The 22,871-nt window shown below is 50.0% G+C and overlaps 1 protein-coding gene across 1 annotated transcript; it reads right to left on the reverse strand.

The window, feature by feature from the left end:
• Positions 1 to 1,256: 1,256 nt before the first annotated feature.
• SRRM4 (serine/arginine repetitive matrix 4) lies at positions 1,257 to 22,807 on the reverse strand. The gene is made up of 12 exons (XM_010004876.1): positions 22,731 to 22,807; positions 21,315 to 21,449; positions 19,241 to 19,315; positions 18,335 to 18,406; positions 18,020 to 18,046; positions 16,330 to 16,410; positions 15,201 to 15,363; positions 6,632 to 6,969; positions 4,904 to 5,125; positions 4,519 to 4,629; positions 2,776 to 2,919; positions 1,257 to 1,521 (listed from the first exon to the last, which is right to left on the reverse strand). The coding sequence occupies exons 1-12, from the start codon at positions 22,805 to 22,807 to the stop codon at positions 1,257 to 1,259; spliced, it is 1,710 nt and encodes a 569-aa protein (XP_010003178.1).
• Positions 22,808 to 22,871: the final 64 nt, after the last annotated feature.

The following is a 22,871-nucleotide window of genomic DNA, read 5'->3' on the forward strand; positions in this document are numbered from 1 at the left end:
AGAGAAAGAAACTCCTCAGCACCAGCTCAGCCTGTGCTGGGAGAAACTTTTGTTACCCTGCAACACACACTAATTGCACAGGCAGCCGGACTGGCAGGGAGACAAAACCCCAGGGCTGCCCAGGCAGGCAGGGCCCTTTTGGCTGCTTGTGGCTGCCTGCACAAACATGCATTTGGGGGTGGGCCCTGTCCCCCCTGCACAGCTCTGTCCTCCCAGCCAAAAACTGGGGTGCAAGTGCATCTGCCCCAGCTTGGTGTGGGCCCCGTGAAGGGGCTGCTAGTCCTGCCTCAGGGGAACCTGAGGGTCTCGAGGAGAAATTACTTCCTGAAATCCTCCTGGCACTGCTCTAAAATTGCTGCCCCTGTACCCCAGCTCTGTCCTCCCAGCCAAAAACTGGGGTGCAAGTGCATCTGCCCCAGCTTGGTGTGCGCCCCGTGAAGGGGCTGCTGGGGCTGCTAGTCCTGCCTCAGGGGAACCTGAGGGTCTCGAGGAGAAATTACTTCCTGAAATCCTCCTATCCTCCTGGCACTGCTCTAAAATTGCTGCCCCTGTACCCCACCATATCTGCTGCAGACCTCAGAAGTCTGTTCACAAGCAGGTCACAGTGCTGGGGGGGATAAGACAACCCTGTGAAAGGTGATGCTTACCTGGTAGGAAAGGGCAGGAGAAAGGAGGAAATGGCCTTCTTTTTTCCCTAGGAATTATGTCAGGAAGGATTTCTAGCCTTCTATTTATAGCAGGGACTGGCTGACTGGCACTGCAGAGTGGGCAGAAACTCTGGAGGAGAGACCCAAGGGACCTGATATTTGCCTTGATGGGGACAGGTCATCCCCACTCACCATCAAAGCTTCCCAGCAAATTCCTAACTGGATCTCTCCCTCTGACAGAAAGCAATTTGCTGGCTCTTGTTATTGCAGACGAGCAAGGAGCTGAATTCTTTCCTTTGGACCAGCTGGTAGAGCTTTGGAGAGCAGCAGTGATGGGGTGACAGGGATGTCAGGGAGGATGGAGCAGGTCTGTCGTGACAAACCCTCCGTGAAGCACCGACGCATCTCCCAGCCCTGGCCTGGGGATCTGGGATGGATCCACTCACTCCACGGGTCAGCAAAGGGGCTGCGCTGGGCGCACGGGGCGGGGAAGGGGGACCCGGCACTGCCACCACATCAGTATCGAGGATGATCGCTATCGATGGCCAGGGAGGTGGGAAGGATGCGGAGAACGCCAGGAATTCGGAGGTGACGAGCAGGCGGCACTCCCTAGCGACCCAGGCTGTCGGAGCTGCCTCCTGAGTCATCCCAGCTCCTGCTCCTGCTGCGGCTGCTCCTGGGGCCCGAGCTCCGGCTGCGGCTCCTGCTCCCCGCGCTGCTGCTGCTCCCGCTCCGGCTCCGGCTTGTCCGGTAGCTGGAGTAGCTCCGGCTCCGGGAGCGGCTGAAGCTGCTGTACCAGGAGGAATAGCTGCTGGCGCTGCTGGAGGAGGAGGAGGGACTGGGGCGGTAGTAGGGGATGGGGCGCTTGCGGGCGCTGTGAAAGAGAGAGGTGTGTGTTTCAGCAGCAGCACAGGGACAGACTTACTGCCGCGGTATCCAAAAACACCACTGCTCGCTCTGCTCAACACTCTCAAAAAAATTTCATTGTGTTTATTTAAAAGAAAAAGAGATGAGGTAACTGACTGGCCTCGGGATTCAAACCACCCACCCCCAGGGCCTTGGGGAACGTCCCGGGCACCAAGTCTGAGGCTGAGCTCTGCCTGGTGGCCCAGAGAGCTCTCTGCAGGGTGGGATACCTACCGCAGGAGAGGGTGAAACAAAAGGTCTGCAGGGGGATGTTCCCGGTAACTGCCGGGTGAGTCCCTGCTCCGACTTCATCGGCCTTTTCTCCGTGTTGTAAATGAGACGCCCCCTCCCGCATCCTCGCTTTGCCTCTAAGTCCCCAAGCTCTAGGAGGGGCAGAAGGACCTCCTGATCAAGCTGAGGGCAACGAGCCTTTTCCTGGAGCAACCTCCGCTGGTGAGGGCTGGGACCCAAGGGCTGTGCCCATGTCCCTCCAGGAAGCACTGGCTGAGCTTGTCTCCCAAGGACGGGGCCAGGCCCGCTTACCTGGTGATGCGCCGAGCTTCCAGGTGGCTGGGAGAGTCTCTCCTGCGCTTCCTCAGCGGGGAGTACGAGCGGCGCCGCCGGCGGTCGCGCTCCCTGTGGGACTCCTTCTCGCTGGAGCCGTGCTTGTGCTCTCGCTCGTGGTCCCTGGGAAAGGCACAGGTCGGGAACTGTCACTGCTGGCTTTTTGTGGGGCGGGTTTTGGATGCGGAGGCCACGACCCGTGAAGGCACAGGTGAGCAGAGGGCACTTAGCTTCAAAAGGGATCTCAAACCACCCACCCCCAGGGCCTTGGGGAACGTCCCGGGCACCAAGTCTGAGGCTGAGCTCTGCCTGGTGGCCCAGAGAGCTCTCTGCAGGGTGGGATACCTACCGCAGGAGAGGGTGAAACAAAAGGTCTGCAGGGGGATGTTCCCGGTAACTGCCGGGTGAGTCCCTGCTCCGACTTCATCGGCCTTTTCTCCGTGTTGTAAATGAGACGCCCCCTCCCGCATCCTCCCTTTGCCTCTAAGTCCCCAAGCTCTAGGAGGGGCAGAAGGACCTCCTGATCAAGCTGAGGGCAACGAGCCTTTTCCTGGAGCAACCTCCGCTGGTGAGGGCAGGGACCCAAGGGCTGTGCCCATGTCCCTCCAGGAAGCACTGGCTGAGCTTGTCTCCCAAGGACGGGGCCAGGCCCGCTTACCTGGTGATGCGCCGAGCTTCCAGGTGGCTGGGAGAGTCTCTCCTGCGCTTCCTCAGCGGGGAGTACGAGCGGCGCCGCCGGCGGTCGCGCTCCCTGTGGGACTCCTTCTCGCTGGAGCCGTGCTTGTGCTCTCGCTCGTGGTCCCTGGGAAAGGCACAGGTCGGGAACTGTCACTGCTGGCTTTTTGTGGGGCGGGTTTTGGATGCGGAGGCCACGACCCGTGAAGGCACAGGTGAGCAGAGGGCACTTAGCTTCAAAAGGGATCACTGTAAGTGAAGTGCTGTGGGGGCATCAGCCACGGATGTGGCTGGACAGACAAGACACCCACAAATTGGGTCTGGGGGTTTCAGCAGTGTCTCCTGGCAGCCCCGTGCTGCCGAGTTAAGATGGCTTCCATGTACCTGTGTCTGTGGTTGCACTCTGTATTTAGCTCTCTAAAATTGCTTTTGCTGGCCATGCTGCAGAAGCAGATGAGAACAACCCTGCCAGCAGGCCTCACGTGAGCAGAGGGCCCCCAGTACCCCTGCAGGGCCATGCAGCCCTGCACAGCTTGCCAGAGGGAGTGCCGGCGTTGCTATGGTTTTATCCTTTGTTAAATTCCCATACACGTCAGCACAGGCCCTTCTGTGGAGTGTAGCTGACTTCATCCAACCTGCTCAATACCATCTGCAAAACAATATGTTACAGGTCAAGTGCCTGATCCTTGCACGCAGGAAATATTCTCCTACGCCAGTGCAGGGATTGTCAAAGCCTGCAAGAATCAGACCATGGGAATGTTAACATTTTAAGGGTGCAAAATGTTCCCAGCAGCAGAGATGTTACCAGAAAAACCTGCCCAAAGGCATCTAGGACTGAGCTGTGAGATGGCTGTTTTCTATGGGGTGTGGAGAGATTGCATCTTCCCCTGCAAGGCTGGCTGAGTGCCAGCATGAGGGTACCAGGCATCTGCCCATGCAGTAGGGATGCTTCCTGGGGCCTGAAAACTCTGGAAGAATTAAAAAGCAGTGCCTTTCTCTTCTGCAGTGAGATCCCTCTCTGACAAGGGCTGCAGCCCTGCTGCAGGGGCTGCTGGCTGGGGTGGGCTCCTTGGGTGATGAACACTCTGGGCAGACCCAACTGGAGCCTGGTGCTCTGCCCACCAGCACAACAGAGAGGGGCTCTCCCTGGGTTTTCCTGTGAGACATCTTCCCTTCACATCAGGCCCTGCCAGACACCACTGAGCAGCCATCTGTGCACTCTTGGCTCCATAGTGTCCCTCGCAACAGCTTGGAGCAGAGGAACAGCCACTTTGCATGCCACACGCTCTGACTGTGAGGTGCCATGATGCTTCAAAGCCAGGGATAATCCAGATCTCCCTCCCAGCAACCTGCTCCCAAAAGTGCTTTGTGTGAAATTGTCCCATGCCAGTGCAAGGCATCCTTGGCCATAAGTCATGTGGTTTTCCCACAGGCAGTGAAAAGCTCATCTCTGGGCTCTTCCCTCTGCAACCAGCACCTGCTCTGGGGCAACAAATGGCAAGGAACTTCCAGTGGATTGAGGGCCAACATCACATACAGCCATATACCTCACCCTGGGTACCCTGCTCCCTCTCACGCTGGTGCCGAGGACCAAAGCACCCAGTGAGGAAGCTGAGGGAGCAGTTTGGGGCTGGCAGGAGCCAGCAAGTGTGCTGGAACCCAAGCAGGTGATGGACGCAGTGGGAAAACATGAGACAGCAAATATCACATGAAGAGACAGCCATACCTGCTAGGGCTGTAGCGGGAGTAACTGGGGCTCCGACGGGGCCTTGAACTCCTGCTCCCAGGACTTTTTTTGCAGGATATGGAGGAATAGCTGGGGGAACGTGAAGAAGACCTGGGAATAGACAAGAACCATAGAAAAGTTAAAGATGGGGGAGGGTGGGACTGTACCAGACTCCTCTGGATCTGGGCTCCTGTGAGGAAGAGATGCCCATTATTTTAAGGCCTGGGACCAGCTCTGTGTGGCCAGTTCATCCCAAGCCATGTGCATCCCTAGGCACCTCTCAAACTCCTACCCCTCCTCCTGCAAGGAGTCTGCAAGCCTGCAAGAGTTAGACATTGGCCAGGATCACAGAGAGAGCAGTAAAACAGCTAAAAGCTGGCCTTACCTTTTCTCTGAAGAGCAGGACCTGCTTCGGGAGTACTTGGGAGAGTCCTTGTGGTGTGAGGAGCTGGAGTGGCTGGAACGGCTGGAGCCGGGGGAGGATCTCCCGGTGCTGGTGTAGGACTCGCTGCGGGAACACGGCCGCAGAGGGGAGCTGTGGGCTGGGGACGGGACGGCGTTTCCCTTCTTCTCCTCTGGACAGCTGAGACACAAGGACAGGCACCCTCTGTGAACGTGTATTTGGACAGTCATTGAAGCTATGGCTGAACTGGGACTGGTCCCTGGTTGAGGGGAGCACCACACTCCAGCCAACAAGCACTCCCATCCTCCCATTCCCCACCTGGGGATAAAGATCTCTTGGCTCCCCAGGCTGCTGTTACAGAGACCCCATGTGTGTGGGTCAGAGCCCAGGAGCTCACCCTCTACGCTGTGGAAGAGAGGGCAGTTCTTATGTCACGCCTGACACACCAGAGGTGTCTGGCTGGCAGAGCCTAGGACAGGCCAGTGAGGAGCAAGGTGAGAAGAGCTGGAGGAAAAGGAAAGCCAGAGAGTGGCAAGCAAGGGCCTGTGCTCCAGCCTGGGCATGGAGCAGCATGATCAGGCACGTCTTGTTGCCTTTGGACAGGGCTGTGTGAATTCCTCTGCTTCTAGAAGTGCCCTGGCTATGAATCAAGGTTAGAGCCCAGTAGTGAGGCATCCTCCCAACAACCAGGGCCAGCTGCAATCCCAGCTCCACCCATGGGAAGGCAGAGCTATCCCACTGGAGTCACAATGTGAAAGTGTAACACAACCCTAAACTTTCACACTGACTGAAAATCGAGGGCTTGTTCTTCCTAACACTAATTCCTGCCTCTCTCTTGTCTCTCATTCAGTGCTCCCACCCCCAGAACACATCCTGGCTCTAACTCCCAGCATTTAAGATGTGAAGGCCTGAGCTGGAAGAGCTCCCTAACTCCAATGCCCGAGCACAGCCTGGGAAGCAGCCACCACATTCCAGTGCCTTCACCCCAACAGCACATGGCAAACCCCCAGGCCTGGGAGGCAGTGATGGAGGCTGCATCTGCTCCTCTCTCCTGATGGTGACCTGTGGCACCAGATGCTGATTTGACTCCCAACCCCAGTGGCCCAGCACACAGAGCTGCTGTGAAGGGCACCTGCCCTTCCCTGTGCTCCCCACCTGCAAGAGATGCTATCTTGTCACCCAGGACCAGTCCAGAATGAGCTGAGAAAGGGAAGGATGGATTTGGCTCATTGGACAGGTGAAAGAACAGCCCATAATTGTTTTAGCAAAAATGAACCCTGCTACCCTTCCCCACAGTAAGAGAAGGGGAGAATTAGCACAACAATCCCTTGATGCACCTTTCCAGACTTTGCCTAGAGGGCCAGAGGCTTTTTTCTTTGACACTGTCGTGCCCAGCTGAGCAGGGCTGTGTCAGGACACAGCTCAGCCTAGGGCCAAACCCTGCATTTAGCCACATTAATGCCAGAAGAGCTAACACAGGCAATGTCCAGGGGTGTGATGGCTGGGTTTGCGTCTTCCTCCTCAGGCTAGTGTTGGTCACTGTGGGGTTGTGGACTCCTGGCTAGCAACACTGTGGGTCTGATTTATATCTAACTGCCTCCAGACTACAAAAACCTCCTTGCCAGCTCACCCCTGCTGCTGGTGAGTGGGCAGGAGATACAGAGCAACAACCTATTTGGCTGCCAGCAGCAGCTACTGGTAATTACTGACCTTCGGTCTTGTCCTTGGGCATCTGGAGACAGGTTTTCCAAAGCTGTTCCGTTGGTCTGGGAAAAGCAACTGGTGAAGGAATTTCCTGAATCAGAGCTGTTATCACTGTTGGCCAGTTTGGGCTTCCCAGATGAGAAGGCATGGCCAAAGCCATCATGGACTAGACTTCTTTTCTCCTGGCTGTCCTTTGACCTGGATGAGCTGGTTTGAGTGGAGGGAGGGGAGGAAGTATCGTTTCCTGAGTCATATTCATGATACTCTCCATTCTGCCTGGGTAGGTTGCCAGGCGAGCTGTCTGTTTTGGTTAAGAGGTCAGCAGAAGACCCTGACTGAGAGATCTGAAAGCAAAAAAGCCATTTGGCATTGTTTGAATAGGGTTTTTTTGAGGGGGTGGTTTTGGTTTTACTTTGCTTTTTCTTTTTTTTTTTAAATAAACTCAGAAATGTTACCATCATGATGCACTGAAACGAAAGAAAGTAAGAAAGAAAGAAAGAAAGAAAAAAGAAGAAAGAGGAGAAGAAAACAAAAGCACATAGCCCTAAAGAAATCCACAGTAAGAAGAAACTTCTTTTCCCCCTGCTATGATAATGGGAAGATTCAGAGATCATGCAAAGAGTATCAGCATGCAAATCATGTTAAACAGAAGAGTTCAACAACATAAATGGGCAACCAAAGGATCAAAATAACTAACTAAATAAAAAATGTGTAACAGAGGACAAAGCCCTTGTTTAACCTTAGAGGGGGAGGAAAAAAAAAAAAGGAATATACATATAAAAACCCTACGTAATCCTTAGAAAGAAAACAAAAAGGAAACAAAATCTTAAATGAGTGAATTTTTTAAGCTGCCTTAATAAAGAGGCTGAATGAATGCCACTAAAATAAGCAAAGAAAAAATAAAATCAAACCAAATTAAGGGCTTCTGTACAAAGTAAAAACTAGCAAATAAACAAGCTTATCATTTTGAAAAAAAAAAAAAAAAGAAAAAAAAAGAAAAAGGGGGGAGGGGAAAAAAAGAAAAAATCCCTCTGGAAATAAAAGGTATAGAGATACTTCTTTGTGTGCTTTTTTCCCCCTGAAGAAGATATAGTTAATGCTCTCGAGTGACCTCTAATAAATTCCCTGGTGTCTTGCGGATCCACTTACCCATCAAGAACTCCTCCTTGCGGGCAACATAAGTCCATCATTAGAGTCTCAAATTACATGAAAAAAACATAAACCCTCTCTTCAATCCACACTGCCAACTGATTCCTCGCCTCCTCTATGCAAATGTCATGCCTGCTTGTCTCGCTTAGTATTCATTTTTTGTTTCCTTCTTCTGCTTTAAATGAGGCTGTCCAGCCTGTTCCTGGAGGCTGGTTGCTTGTGCTGAACAGTCGCAGCTTGCACTAAATCCCCTTGGGTTTCATGGAAGTGAAAGATGGAACTCAAGTGAGAGAAGTAAAAAACTAGAGGAGGTAAAATATCCCCCCTCTGTGCCCTGTTGGAGACTTATTCTATTGGAGACCTGATTACCCCTCTGTTGGGGAAGGGGATGAGAGTTCTGCACCTGCCAGCCTCTGTGTGGGGGGTTTAACCACACCCTGGCTGGGTCTTGGTGGGTTGCTGAACTTGATGAGGTCAGGAAGGACCCCAAACCCCAAACACTAGCTGCCCTGGGCACAGCTGTTGTCTGGGACCCCGAGCACTACCAAGGGGATTTACCTCATTTGAGTATTTTGTAGTTCAGTTTTAACCCCACTGGCATTTGCCTGAGCTAGTCAGGAATGTCCCAGTGCTGGGAGTGAGGCTACATCAGTCTAATGTCTGCCCTCAAAATGGGGTGAGAATTAGGGCCAAATGAGGACCCAGCACATCTGCACTCTGTGTGGCCTCCTCTTTCACTCAGATGCTCTGCTCTCCTCATTCCCACCTGTAAGGTTTGGTCCAGGGTCCTTAGAGTGTGGATACACATATTTGATTCCCAAGGCTCAGGATAGTCCTCCAATGCAATCCCAACAAGCTCTGCTCCCCCAAACAGCTGCCTCTGTCCTCATGCCCTGCTCTGGGACATGCAATGCCTTCCCTCTACACCACAGTCTCCTGGACACCTGGGCCATGCCCTCACATGTCTGGGGAGTTCCAAGCTGAGAAAACCATATTGCAATGCTGGTAATATCTCAGGGAGCAGAGGAGACCTGGATCAGTTGTCACACAGCAGGGCCAGCCCCTTTGGAGACCTTTGCCCTGGACTGACTGGCATGGGTATATGGCTCCTCATCCACAGAGGGACTACAGGCCCAGCCTCAGTCACTTTTTACATGGAGCTCCTTCATCCATGGAGGTCCATCCCATCAGATGGTGCCTTCATATCCACCCCCCCTGCCTGTAACATCTGCTCTGTGTCTTCACAGGGGGGTTGCTCTCAATCTAATTCAAGAGGTACTAACTGGGACAGCTGACTCAGACACAAGTGCTGACCCAGTAGTGACTGAAACCAGAGTGAAGCTATCAGCACACAGAGCAGCTCCCAACACACCATCCTGGGCATGATGACTGCCCACAACAACCTCATGCTCTGAAAACACCTGGAGTTGGAGGATCTCCAAGTACTTCCTATGTTGCCAGAGAAAGAGGCATTACTGCTCCTGGGATAATGGACAGAAGAATAGAAATTAGTTCAGCCCAGCAAATCCACACTGGAGGTGAAGACTCCCCCTTCCCTAGAAATACTGATTTCTAAGCCCTGCTCAGTCCTAACTTGGAGGCATCAGGAGCTCCAACAGCCAGACATAAAAAATGAGGTGATTCTTCTTCACTAGACAACTTGCACCTTCAACACAGAAGCCCTGGACAGGCCAGTAACAACTCCTAGATGTTCCTAACTAGAAGCAAGTGAAGACATACATCACAAGTCCTCATTTCAGCACCTGGTGCTGCTCCTTGCTGCTTCTCAGCTCTAGCACTTCTTTACATGTCCTTGTTTCTTGCAGTAGAAACTGGAATATCAAAGGAGCATAAGAGACCCAGGTAATCACCTCTGGTTTTCACCATTTCTGAAACTCCTATAGAACTGACCTTCTTGCTATGAACCACCATGCTCTCCCCAGCCACATCTCATAAGACACAAGTTTACACTTTTAAGTATGGCATCAGAGTATTTTTTTCAAAAGCTGGGTTATGGGTTGCATTAGATCTGAACCCTAACCAGCTTTTGACCACTTTTCATTTACAGGCATAAAAACACGACATGAGAACCTCTGGCTACAGAGGTGAGAAAGGCCTGGAACAGGTCCAGGTCTGCTCTGAGGGACAGTGACCCCAGCATCACACAAGCAAACACCTCACATCTGTTCCCTCCCCATCAAAACCAAAAGGCTTTTACTTCTGCCAAGAAACACAGCAGTTTCTTGGCTTTTCTAAAACAACTTTTAGGGCTGGTGCTAGGACCTGGGATGTTTGCTCTTGCTTTGCCTTCTCTGAAGTCTACCTGCAAAGCAGCAGCTGTTGTCAGCACATCACAGAATCTGTCAGATGATAGGGAGGGATCAGCAAGCTCACCATCTGTGGTAGCAGCACTCTGGGAAGAGGCAACATGTGGATCTTGGTGAAATCTGGAGGAGCCCAACAGCCCTTGTGAGGGCTGGAGGGTCTGGCCTGGGCAAGGCAGGTGCTAAAAGGGAGGGACAGCAGCTTCCCAGCCCCACCACCTCGAGCTACCAGGCTGTCACCAGAAGCTTCCTGCAGGCTCCAAGGAGATTTGTGTCCTGGGACAAGAGCCAGAACAAATCTCAAGATGCTTGACTCGCCTATCTGCTTGGAGACAATTTCCCCATCTGACAATCTTGGCTTTGCTTCTGGTCCCACTTTACTGCTTCTGAAAGACACACCAGCCACATGAGATGGCAACTGAGCATCACATCAGAAAACACTGTGCAGAGCTCCACTGAATTCTAATGGCTGGTTATTTTTCTACGGTGCCATAAAAAGAGTCTGCTCTTTCATGAATCTAATTTTCTCTGTGCCAACATTTGGATTCTGTCCCGCTCTAGTAAGTAATTAAATAATCTCAGTGAACTTTGCTTCCTCCAGCTTTCAGCAGGGGACCTACAGCTGCCCTCAAGGGAAACCAAGATATATATTTATTGGATTTTTTTTTGTTTCAAATCATTATTTAATCAAGATGAAGGGAGAACAGAAATGAAGCTTTTGCTCCTACTTCAGACTGCAATTTTGGGTGTGATCCTAGACCAAGAGGCAGTGTCATCTCATAGGTTACAAAAATACAATCACTGCTCGTCTTCCAATTAAACTGAACAAGTCTATTTACTCTGCTGCAAGCAGCTTTGGGACAAAAGATGTCTATACATTTTCTCAGCTATAAGGGGACCCAAACCCATCCACAAGCAGCTTGGCCAAGCCTCACTTGCAGTTGCAGGTTTTCTTTCTTGTTGTTTTTTTGGTTTTGTTTTTTTTTTAACTCTTGTTTTGCAACTCACTTTGGAGTTAATCTTATTTTTTTTCTCAGAGGTGCATAATGTCTCCTTTTCTCTATTTTTCTGGGCATTGTAGTAATGAAAGGAATAAAAAAGATGTGTCAATGACCCATCAAGCCTTGCTCTCAGTGAGGGCTTGGCAGACAGATGCTGAGAAGCTGCTGGGGTGGGGAGCAGCACCTGCTGAGGGGGGCTGCTCAGGGGAGGCCTCCATCTCCCACACCTGGGGGGGGAAGCCTTTCCTGGGGGATTTGCCCCTGTTGAAAAAAACAACCTTTTGGTAAGGGTGGACAAAAATAGTGGTGCTGGAGAAACAGAAATACCTTCCCCCCACAATTATGAATCTCCAATATGAGGAAAATTGAGTGGAAAGTATGTTTTTGTTTGCTAGGTGGGGAGTTGAAGATGAGGTTCTCTCTACCACAGGGGCTAAGTCCAGGAGCACAGAGGCAATGACACAACTGTCCCTGTGAGGTCAGAGTTTGGGTTATTTGGGGCTGGAGAAAACACTGCTGAGCAGCCCGGCTCACAGACCCATGAATGGGGGTAAATTCCTGACAATGCCAGGCAAAGGTCTGTTCCTTTGCAAAGATCTTTTCAGCCTGCTGGGGTGCAGCCAGTATTGTGTGACAGGCCAGTATGTCCCCAGCTCAGCTTGGGCCAGGCTGGCACTGCTTTGGAGCAAGGATTTGCTTCCCACCACCTCCCCTGGTACCTGGTGTACAACTCTCCCATTGCTGCAGGCATCCCTCCTCACCCCAGGCTGCTGGCCTGTGCTCCCAGCTCTGAGCTGCAAATCTATCAGACAATAACCAGGGGTAACCTCAGTCCCCTGGCTAGGAAGGGGGAAAAGTAAAAGCAAAAAGAAAAGACTTCCCATACTTATAGAAGGCTTTGCCTGTCTGCTCATCAAGGTCCCTCTTTGTTTTCAGAAAAACTGCTGCCTAACGGTGAAAATAACTTTTCCTATGTAAACCAAAACCCAGGCTAGAGAAGTGAACAGCAAGCCAATACACAGATCTGGTATAAGGTTCCCTCCTGCACATGCTGCCCCAGCCCCTGCACAGTATCTCCTCACTTCTGCTCCTCTGCAGACACACGAGCACAAACAGCATCATTTGGAACAACCAGACCCCACTGAGCCTCACTGAAAATCTGGCTCAAGCCTTGTTAATTTGTGACATAGTAAACGAGCTTCAGTGGAATCAAAGGAGCTGGCAAGAAGAGTGTGCAGTGTGCAGTTATCTTCATCATGTACAGCAAAGGCAATTAGATTCATACCCTGCAGTTACTTAGATTGCACAGTGGCACAGAATACAGCTGTATCCGTGTGGAATAAACTGTCTGCAGCAGGTTGGGGGTATATTCTGTTCAAAAGCAGATGCTGCATATCACCCACAGTCTCTCTGCATGCTGAGGCACAGCCCCACAATCCTGCACTCAACAGGTGGCTATTGCGGCTGCAAGGGCTAAAAGGGAAAATGAGAGGGAGCAGCTTGGAAATTTACTGCCAAAAAAGAAAAGTAGCAGGGAACTTTGGGGTGTTTCTGCACGTGTGCATGCGTGTGCGTGCACCAGCTGAGGCATAAAGGCAAGGGGGAGAGAAGCAGCAAGGCAGGTGCATGGGCAGGGTCTTCTTTTGGATGCTTTATCCCCTCACAAATTACAGGTAGACCTAGTTAGAAAATGTGGCTGGTTCCAGCAGAAAGGAAAATAAACTGGAAATAGCAGAATTTGCCACAAAATACTTCTCTCCGGGTCTTGCCTGTAGATTGGGATCCTCCCTGGACAATCCCTTTCCTCTGGAGATATGACAATGCATCTCTCCAGTTTGGCTTGGAAGCCAAGGGCAGAAGGACACACCAGCCCCCACAGAAGACTGAAACGTGGCATTTTTAAACCCAGTCCTGGATTTTTCCACAAAAGCTGTTTTTTTCCAGTAATTTATTTTTAATAAGTGATCAACATTTTCTGGAAGAGCACATTTTTGTTTCATAACATATCCAGGCTGCTCTCAAAGTAGGTTCTGACAGAACTGAGCTTATTTATAGAGCACCCATTTAACTCTCAAAAAAAGAGGCATCAAAGAATTGTGTACAGTCATTAATAAATGAGACTAGAAGTTCCCATTCCATTTTTTCCCTTGCCAGTTATGAGTACATGATATTTAATTACTTCATTCAGAAAAAATCCAGGGGCAGCACTTAACTAGGGGCTTCCTTTTAAACAAGTGTTTAAATATGCTCTTGAAGGATGTCCCAACAGAGTGCACCTTTTTTTTTGGGAACAAAAGGACATTAGTGGATTGTGTAGTACAGGTACTGAGGCCTTTTAATAATTGAAATATTTGCCTGTGTTATAAACTCTTACTAGAAGCAGTGCAACAGGGGTCTGATTACTTTTACTTTGCATCCATTCCCTCCATCTGTAACTGTAAAGCTCTGATTTTCCCTGCCCTGCAGCTTGTGTGCTCATTTACTTTGAGTGAAGCAAGTGGAAAGGGGAGTGCAGCATGCTTGAGTTTATCTCATTTTAAAGCTTTTACAATTTTATATTAGTTTACTCTTGCTCAGGGAACAGAACAGCTGGCAGTCGGCCTCACAGGACTCAAGGAACCTGCTTTCAGAGAGAGGAAACCTAGTACCAATTACAAACCAGGCTTAGACTTGAAAACATTTATGTAAATAATGTGGCTCGAATTAAAAACAAACAAACAAAAAGCCCCAATCAACGAATCCTGGTGACACAATGCAGTCTTTGGCTGGTTGTTTTTTTGGGAGGAGCTCTGAACTCATTCCTACCTTCTCAAGTTGACAGAGGGCAACACCCCAGGCTTGTGGCAATGAAAGTTTCATAGCTTGTTATTCTTTCTTTGCATGAGCACACACACATCCAAGCCTGGTGTGCAGCTTCTGCTGTTCACCCTCTACCTTATATGGTTTTATAAGCAGTGACTCATGTGCACTACATGCTCAGGAGTTGTATATAACAAGAGCAAATATGCATATCTATCATGTTGAGAGACAGCTTGTGCCTGTCTGCACCCACGTATCATCTCTGTGTATTTTGATGGGAATGCTGTCTGCGTGGGTGTCTCCTCTTGCTGGCACTATCTCATATCTGATGTATCTGCTGCATATGGCTGAGTATTTCTGACTGATGACTGGGCCTTAAACAGAAAATAATTTCCCTTTTACATATCACTTTGGGGCTTTGAGGACTCAAATGTTACTCATCCACACGAGTACCAGATTTTGCACTACCTTGAGCCCTATGTAGCAGTTTATCTCCCCAGAATGCCTATCAGATACAAACACGGTGATCAAAGAGCATCACACCACTGCTTTGCAGCTACTGGGAACAAAGGGGAAGTGTGCCATGGGAAAGGAAGACTTCCTATCAATTTGTATCTAATATTCCTTTCCATCTTTTGCTCCCTCACTTCTAAGGCATGCATTGTATCATCTCTTTCTGTGTATATGGAAAAACATCCCAAGGCACTGAGCCTGATTTTACCCTCAGCTGCACATGCAGTTCCCATTAGCATCACTGAGAGCTGCTCGTAAGTCCCAATTTTGGCCCCTGGGCTTGTCAGTCCAGAGCAACAGTGATCCTAGAAGGATCCCTATAGTCAGAAAACATCCCCTGCCAATAATCACCAACTCATTAAATGTAAATGTTTCTTTTATATGTATGTTTGATTCCCTTTCTTCCCCTGAAGGGCTAAACTTTTTGGACATGAAGACCAGTGAATTAAGTTAACATCCAGCTGAGCAAAGACTGCATAACAAACACATCCCTGTAAAATACCACTGCTAGAGGCCACCTTTTTTTTTTTTTTAAATGTCCTCAATTCATTATTCATAGGCTACAGCCTTTGCAAATTTTTCCCCTGTCCAGCCCCACCCTTGATATGAAAGTGCTGAAGGAAGGAATGATTTTAAATACATTGGAGAACAGCACCATTAATAAATAATACAGTTTCAACCAACTTTGTCTAACGTTGCTATAATTAAGTTATAAAAATTTCATGTCAGATTTCTTGCCCAGATTCCTGTGGCTAGGTCAAGGAGAGAAACACAGTGTGTAATACTTACTACTTCCTTGGGAGACAGGAAGCTGTACAACGGGAGGGTTTGGCTGGATTTTTGGCTGGCCTGGTTCTCTGCAGAGGAGCTTCTCTTTGCTGTGATCTTTGAGTGGTGCCTGGAGTGTCTTTGCCGTGTTTTCCGCCCTTCCTCCGGAGATCGGGCTCTGTGCCTCCAGAAGACATGAACAGCCCAACTGTTATTCCTTGGTATTGCAGTAGTGCCCTTTCCCAGCTCCACACAAACCCTTGGCAGCTCAGTGCTGAGCCACTGTGTGTGGGAGATCTTCCACATGACTGCTCTGTGGAGTCATGATGGAGAGAAAAGAGGTTTTTTTGTTGTTGTTGGTTTTTTGATATTTTGCATTCAGACTTTGGACCTTCACCTCAATTTCAGCTCCAATTCATTATTTTAGGGTGGCTCAAGGCCAACCATACTTTCACACAGTCTCCAACGTCCCTGTTTTAATACACCTCCAAGAGGAGACAGGCTCTGCTTGTGCATGAACACCCCTCTAATGACTGCATTCTTCCCCCCACTGATCACATTAGCTTTTCATAAGAGGAGTGATGTGGGAGAGTGAGGGTGGCTTGTTCATAAAGTTAAGTGCTTTCAGAAAATGTGAAACATGAACTCGTGATGGGTATAAACTATATGACTTGCTATTGCAATGGAGCCTGGTTTAGCACCAGCATCCACTTAGGTGGCCCCAGGATGCATCTGTCATACTCAGGACTGAGACTTTAATCAGGTCACAGACAGCAGCTATAAAATGCCGCAGGCAAATTCATTTCCATTGCTAAGACCAAGTTTAAGGGTTTCCTGGGACATCAGCAGTACAGAGCCCTTGGGCTGGGGAAGGGAGACCAGGCTGGCATCAGCTGTCATGGGCTGATCAGCAGCCATGGGGATTAGAAGTGACTGCTGGCCCAAAAAGCTGCAACTACTGCTCCTTGAGCCAAAACCCTTCTGTGGCCAAGACCACCAGAAGCTCAACTCCCAGTATGTGACATGGCTGCCACCAGAACGGGAGGTAGCTCTGCACAGAGCTTGTGGGTCGCACAGGCTATTGGAATCACATCCTTGAGCCCACCAGGAAGTGCTGCAGGACACTCAGCTCAGGGAGCAGGGATGTTACCTGCTTCTGCAGCTGGGGGAGTGGGAGTCGGAGCTCTCAGAGCGGCGGTGGCGGCGGGACTTCCGCGTGCGCCCACGGGAGCTTGGGGAAGCAGAGAGGAAAACCACTGTTAGGACAGCAGGCTTGGGGGGTGAGAGCCAGCAGCTGGAGGCTGAAATCAGTAACATTCAAATCAGAACAGAGATCTGTGTTTTAAACCAAAGAGGTTGGTGTATGAAACTGTGCAGGACACCAAGGCATGAGAAAAAGAAGGTGGCTGTGCTATCGAAAATGCAGACATCAGAGGAAAGGAGGTGAGCTGTCTGCACACAACAGCAGCTGGGAAGCCACAAGTAGCAATTCCCAGGAGAACACAGAAGTGAACAACAGAGAAGGCTTGGAAGCCTTCCTGCCAGCCTTGAGGAACCACGTTTTGTACCATACCCCTTGATTGTCTGCTCCACATGATCAGCATTGTGCTCTGCTAACACTCCAAGACAGGTGGGAACCTCAACCCCAGAATTTTTACAACCTCTATCACTTCCAGTCTCTTCTCTAGTCCCCACTATCCATCTCATTGGGATATTTGGTTGTATTGTATATCATGAGTAGCCCCCACTGTAACATCCAAGAGCAGCAAACAAGGAGGAGCTGCATCCCTTCTCAGCAGGAGTGTGCCAGCCTGTTCTCTGGGCAGCAGAGGCTGTGGGGCACCACACCCTGCAGATCTGAGTTCATCCTCTCATGCTGGATCCTCAGCTCAGAACTGGATGAACTGTACATCCCTATGAGATACAAAGGAAGCACTGAATGAGAAGGCACAGAAGAGAGGGAAAGATCTCCATTGCTCTACTAACCCTCTTCCATTCCAGATGAATCAGAATTGCTGGTTTTAGCTGAGAAATAACCCTAAGAGTTGTTTAGGGCTGTGCAGTCAGTGCTAGTTCCAGGGGACCCACCACATCAAGCGCTTCACAGCCCCACAGCTCTACACAGGCAGGGCAGGAAACACCATTAATCTCTACTTACTGTTTTTTGTGTTTTCTTTCTTCCTTTCTCTTACTTTTGGGGCTTGAAGAACTAAATAAGAAATGGCTAATTAATTCAGAGATTTCTGTTCTGATAAAAAGCTGCACAATCAGACATCAGTGTTACAGGTCTGAGAGCCTGCTGACAAATCTGGCTCATGGGCTTTGCCAAAAAGGATGCTCAAAGGGATCAGCCATCCTGGTGGCTTTGCATTTTCCCATAGAAAATATTAATACTTCTTGATACTGTACATACATGTACTGGAGTCAGGAGAGTTCTTCCAGTGCACTGACTCTGAATGTTTCAAAGGTGGGCATTGCTGGGGGATGCCATACTGTTTGCAGATAAACCACAAGAGAGATGAAGACTCAAGATGTAGGATGGGTGTAACTTGAATGAGGTTGCCAAGGGCTAGGTTATACCAAGAGGTCTTTTTCCAGTTATGTGCTTGATTGCACAGGTTGGGCTGATGACCTGATTCCTCTGGGGCTTGAGGAAGGTAAGGCTGAAAATGGAGAGGGTAGCCCCAGACCCACAGGGAATGGAGGAGCCAGGGGGATTCCACAAGAATACATAAAAGTGTCTTTTTGCCCCCACCCAGTGAACATTAACCTTGTGAGGTCTTGAAGAGCCCATTAAACTCCTATTTCTAAGGGACCACCCATACTTGCTCAGCTCTTACCTGTGTCTTCTCTTCTTTGAAGATAACCTGCAAGACACAAATATGGGCATTGAATGTAGGGTCTCACAAATTTGAATCAATGTGTTTAGGCCCAGTGTTAGACTGAGCACTGTGAGAAGATCTTATGTATAACCTGGGCAAAAGGTTCAAAGCCAAAGAGCATCTAATCCTGGACTTCTGTCAGGGGTCTGATGCCTCCCTCTGCCTCCTGGGCTTGAGCAGCTGCTCAACAGCAGTAACATCTACCCCTTGTCCAACCTCCCCAACAGCCACTGCCAGCAGGAAACTATATTTTTCATGGGAAAAAAAAAATACCTGTTTCTTTTTCGCTTCTTTGAACTTTTCTTCTTCTTCTTCTTCACAGGCGAGGGGCTGTAGGAGGGAGACCTGGGGAGACAGAGGGGCATCAGGGACTGCAGAGCTCCCCACAGCCCTCACCCTGTCACCAACAACATTCCCCAGGGCTGAGGGGGGCTGGGGGCTCCCAGACCCCCACAGGATGGGTGGTGGGGTCAGCCCTGGCCTGGCCTCTGCTGCCTCAAGGGAAGGGTGGTGAGAGAATGGCAGCACCTCCTTGGGCCCTTGGAAACCCCAGCCCCTCAATCCTTTGTGTATCCAGCCCCCATTTTACACCATTCCCCCCTCACACCTCCCCACATCCAGCCCCTATTTTACACCAACATTTCCCCCTCACACCTTCATGTATCCAGCCCCCATTTTACACCATTTCCCCCCTCACACCTTCATATATCCAGCTCCCATTTCTCCCCAGCTTTTCCCCCATCCCATCTCCCCATATCCAGCCCCTATTTTCCACCATTTTCCCCTCACACCTCCCTGTATCCAGCCCCCATTTTACACCACTTTCCCCCTCACGCCTTCATGTATCCAGCCCCCATTTTACACAGACTTTCTCCCCTCACACCTCCTCATATCCAGCCCCTATTTTACACCAACATTTCCCCCTCACCCCTCCCCACATCCAGCCCCCATTTTACACCAACATTTCCCCCTCACACCTCCCCACATCCAGCCCCCATTTTACACCAACATTTCCCCCTCACACCTCCCCACACCCAGTCCCCATTTTACACCAATTCCCCCTCACACCTTCCCACATCCAGCCCCCATTTTACACCAATTCTCCCTCACACCTCCCCACACCCAGCCCCCACTCTGCACCAGCTTTTCCCGCCCCACACCCCCCATGGCCGCCCTCACCTCCTTCTCTTCTTGCGGCCCGATTTCTTCTTCTTCTTCTTCTTCCCCCGGGCCGGTGCCTCGTCACACGAGGGGCTGAGGAGGGCAGGAAACCAAACAAAAACTAATCAGACCAATAAACCTGCAGGCACTATCTGCACAAGATGGCACCGGGCTGCTCTCCCCTCTCTGCCGCCATCCAGGTCAGAGAGATTCGTCTTCACAGCGAACCTGAGGTGCAGGCGAGCACCTAATTACCCTCTAACGAATAATTTGGTCACAGTATAAATGAAGTGTCTCCTCCATGGGTTTAATGGAGATCTAACGAGACAGCTACTATATGCTGTAGTGATACTTGCTGATTATTTAAAACACGTTTGCCGGGGTTAATGACTCCGTAACAGATTTATAGGTTTTGTTGTTCTGTGTAAATATGCTTTAAATAATTAATTGGCATTTAATTTGCATACAATAATTATCGCAACCAGCTGCATCTATCTGTAATGAAAGACTTGACATATCTTAAATAGCAATTGATTAGAAATATATATATATTTATTGAGATGCTGTGGTAATTTAATGAGATATGCATCTCAAACACAGTTGTTAAACCTTGAAAAAAACCTCCTGTAAATTAATTTATTTTTTCAACATACAATACTGTATTGTGTTATTTTTCAATGAAAAGCAAATACCATGGTTACATCAATTCAGAGCACTGGGCTAAAAAGATAACAGATACTCTGTGACTACTCATAAACCAAACACTAAGATAGTGACAGCCTATGGATCCCCAGGTTAAGCCCCAAATCAGCCTGTGGAACCCTTAGTTATTCCTCAGATCTATCTGTGGATCCCCAAATGGATGCCTGGGTGAGGTTTATGGGGGGCACAGCCAGCTTCCCAAGGCCTCTGCAAAATCACTGTTGGAAATGAAGGTACTGGGCTTGTGCCTCAGTTTCCCCACTTGTAGCCCTGCTGGTGGGAGAAGCTGCTAGCAGGGAACATGCAACAGCAGCCCTGTGTTTGGAAAACTCTGTGGGATCCTCACTGCAGAAACCTGCTAAAAACCAAAGATTTTTTGCAGAAAGAACTAACACTGTTGTTATTTAGTGTCCTGATGCAGAGCAAATGCCACAGCACAGTGAGCTGCCAGAGATGGGGACATGGTGGGGGTCTCAGGCTCCACAACCTCCCTTACAGTTGCTCACAGGGGCTTGAATTGCTACCAGAGTTACACTCTGGTAAAAATCCAATTGCTTAGTGCTTTTAATACATCTGACCCAGACCCTCTGGGTCTGAGCACCCTTCTCAGCCCCCCAGGGTTTAGAGTGCTCAACACCAGCTCCCACCTGCTTGCTGGGCACAGCCAGGGGAGAGCAGGGAGGCACCTCTACCTGTGCCAAGCAGGCAGCTTCCATAGAGCCCTTCTCCCTTTCACCAGATAAAGCCTTTTGTCTTTCATCTGGAAGCTTTCTCCCCGAGTTGATCTGATTTTAATTGTTTCGCCATGATTGTAATCAACGGCTAATTAAAAATACACTTTAGATTAGTGTTCTGGTTAGCCTGAAGTCTGAATATATGAAATGTGCTTTCTTGCTCTTTCTTTCCAGCATCTTTAACCAAATAGAGAGGCTTTAATCTCAGACAGTTTAGCAGGCAGGGTTCAGAGACCTTAGCTACTTCATTTAGAATGTTTGATTCATTTCTGCCCTCTCAAGTTGTCAGGGGGCAACGATGAACTGATAATGAAGCTGTGTCCTCATGAAGCCAATGCTGCTGGTCTGACCTGGGTGTTGGGAGAAGGGAATTGCTGAGCCAAGGGTACCCCATGGACATGGTAGCACACAGGAAAGCTGGCAAGGTGACGGCTTTCCAGCCAGGATTACTGGAAGGGGGTTGTAAGAGCAAAATGTGGGGTGGGGGTGAACTACAGGTGCATCCATGCACAGGATTCCACGCACAATTTTGCGGCACCTTCACGTGGCCGTTCAATCCATCCCCAGCTCTCACAGGCCTTGAGAGGGGCTGGGTAAACAGTCCCTCTGACACCTCCCTGCTTTCAGGGTGACCCTCTCACAGCCCTGGCTCCTACCTGTGGCGAGCATGGTCTCTTCTCTCCTTCCCTTTGGCACAGCCGTTGGTGCTGGCAGCCTCCTTGAGCGCTCGGCCGCTCAGCTTCTCAGGACGTCTGTCCTCTGCGGGGTACGGCAGGCAGCTGAGGGTCCCACTGCAGGAGTGAGGGGAGAGAGACAGCAATAAAGAGCTGCCCTCACTGCCTGGCTCCTTTGCTGAAGGCTTTCCATGGGGAATCCCCTTTCCCCTCCACAGGTAGGAGCGGTGCTGCTGTACCTTGCTCTCTGGCCTCCTGAGGCCACAGTACCCAGCTCTGCAGCAGGAGCTGCTCCTGCAAGGCTCCAGAAAGCTCCCATTTCCAAGGCAAGCCATGCCCCAGTCTCAGCTTCCAGGCAGAAATACCACAAGCATGGTGCAGCCAAGAAGCAGCCAGGTGGCCCCATTCAACAGGGACAGCACAGGGTACAGGTCCAAAGCATCAGCAAGGAGTGATGGTAGCTGATCAGACCAGCACTGCTGGACACCTTTGTCTATGGTGTGGGTTTTAGCTTAGCAGCTCTGCAGAAACAGCACTGGTCTGGCACTCTGGTAGAAAATAAAAAAGCTTTTACATTTCAAATGCTATTCTCCAAATCTGCCCTTGTACTGCCAACACCTTGCCATGCACCCTCATCCTGTCCCCCCTGCCAGCACTCAGAGGGAAGCAAAGCTCCAGCAGCCAGGGGACAGCCCTCCTCACTTCTAAAAATAGGGGCCTGAGCCAGTAAACACACCTGGTCCTGAAAAAAAACTAGAGAACCTGGGAGAGCCCAGCGTAGCTAAGGGGAACCACCTGGGCCAGGCAGGTACCTGCAAGAGCTCTGGGGAGACCATGAAATTTGGTGAGGATCAGAGCCAGGATGGGGCAAGCCTGAGGTGAGAGGTCTCCAAGAAATACTGGGGCTTGGACATGGGAAGCTCAAATGGAAAAAATAAGCCAAATGGAGAAAAGAAACCCAAACAAGCCTGAAATCAGACACTTGGGATGAAAGTGAATAGGTTTCCAGGATCTTCATTTCAAAGAACAGGAAAATTAATGGAAAGCTATAAACCATACCCAGCAGGGGGGCCAAGAACACTGTGCTTTTGGTGTCATCCAGAGTATTATTCGAATAAATAAAGCAACCCTGTCCTGGCTGCAGACACTGTCACAGCCACCACACATGAATAGGAACAAGGGGCCAGGTGCCTGCTGTGCATCTGGGGGGTTAAACAGGGCCAGGAGTGGGTGGGGAGTGTTAAAAAACCAATGTGACATTAAAATGGCACCTTAGCCCCAGTTAGGCATGGCCAGAGACTTGCATGCCCCAGGGAACATCCTGCTGCCTGCCCCAGCCCTAAGCAACACTTATCCAGGCTGGAGTTGGCACAGAAGTACCTGTAGAAGAAGGCTCACCTCTCTTTTTCTACCTGTGTTTTCTCACTCAACAAAATATCACTTTCTCTAATAGCTGACTCCTTCTTGGAGCCCATTTTGCAATGCCTGAACGTTTAAGGGTGTGCATCAGCCAAATCAAAGCAACAGAGGTCAGTGGGG

This window comes from Chaetura pelagica, unplaced genomic scaffold (genome assembly GCF_000747805.2).
Source record: "Chaetura pelagica isolate M959 unplaced genomic scaffold, ChaPel_1.0 scaffold249, whole genome shotgun sequence".
NCBI lineage: Eukaryota > Metazoa > Chordata > Aves > Apodiformes > Apodidae > Chaetura > Chaetura pelagica.

Excerpts from the sequence above, each read along its gene's own strand:
- SRRM4 (XM_010004876.1), bottom strand. The coding sequence starts at position 22,807 with ATGGGCTCCAAGAAGGAGTCAGCTATTAGAGAAAGTGATATTTTGTTG. Across the intron at positions 15,364-16,329 it reads TCCCCCAGCTGCAGAAGCAG|GCACAGAGCCCGATCTCCGG; the intron begins GTAACATCCCTG and ends TGTCTTCTGGAG. Across the intron at positions 5,126-6,631 it reads GCCCAAGGACAAGACCGAAG|AGGGTGCCTGTCCTTGTGTC; the intron begins GTCAGTAATTAC and ends ACACGTTCACAG.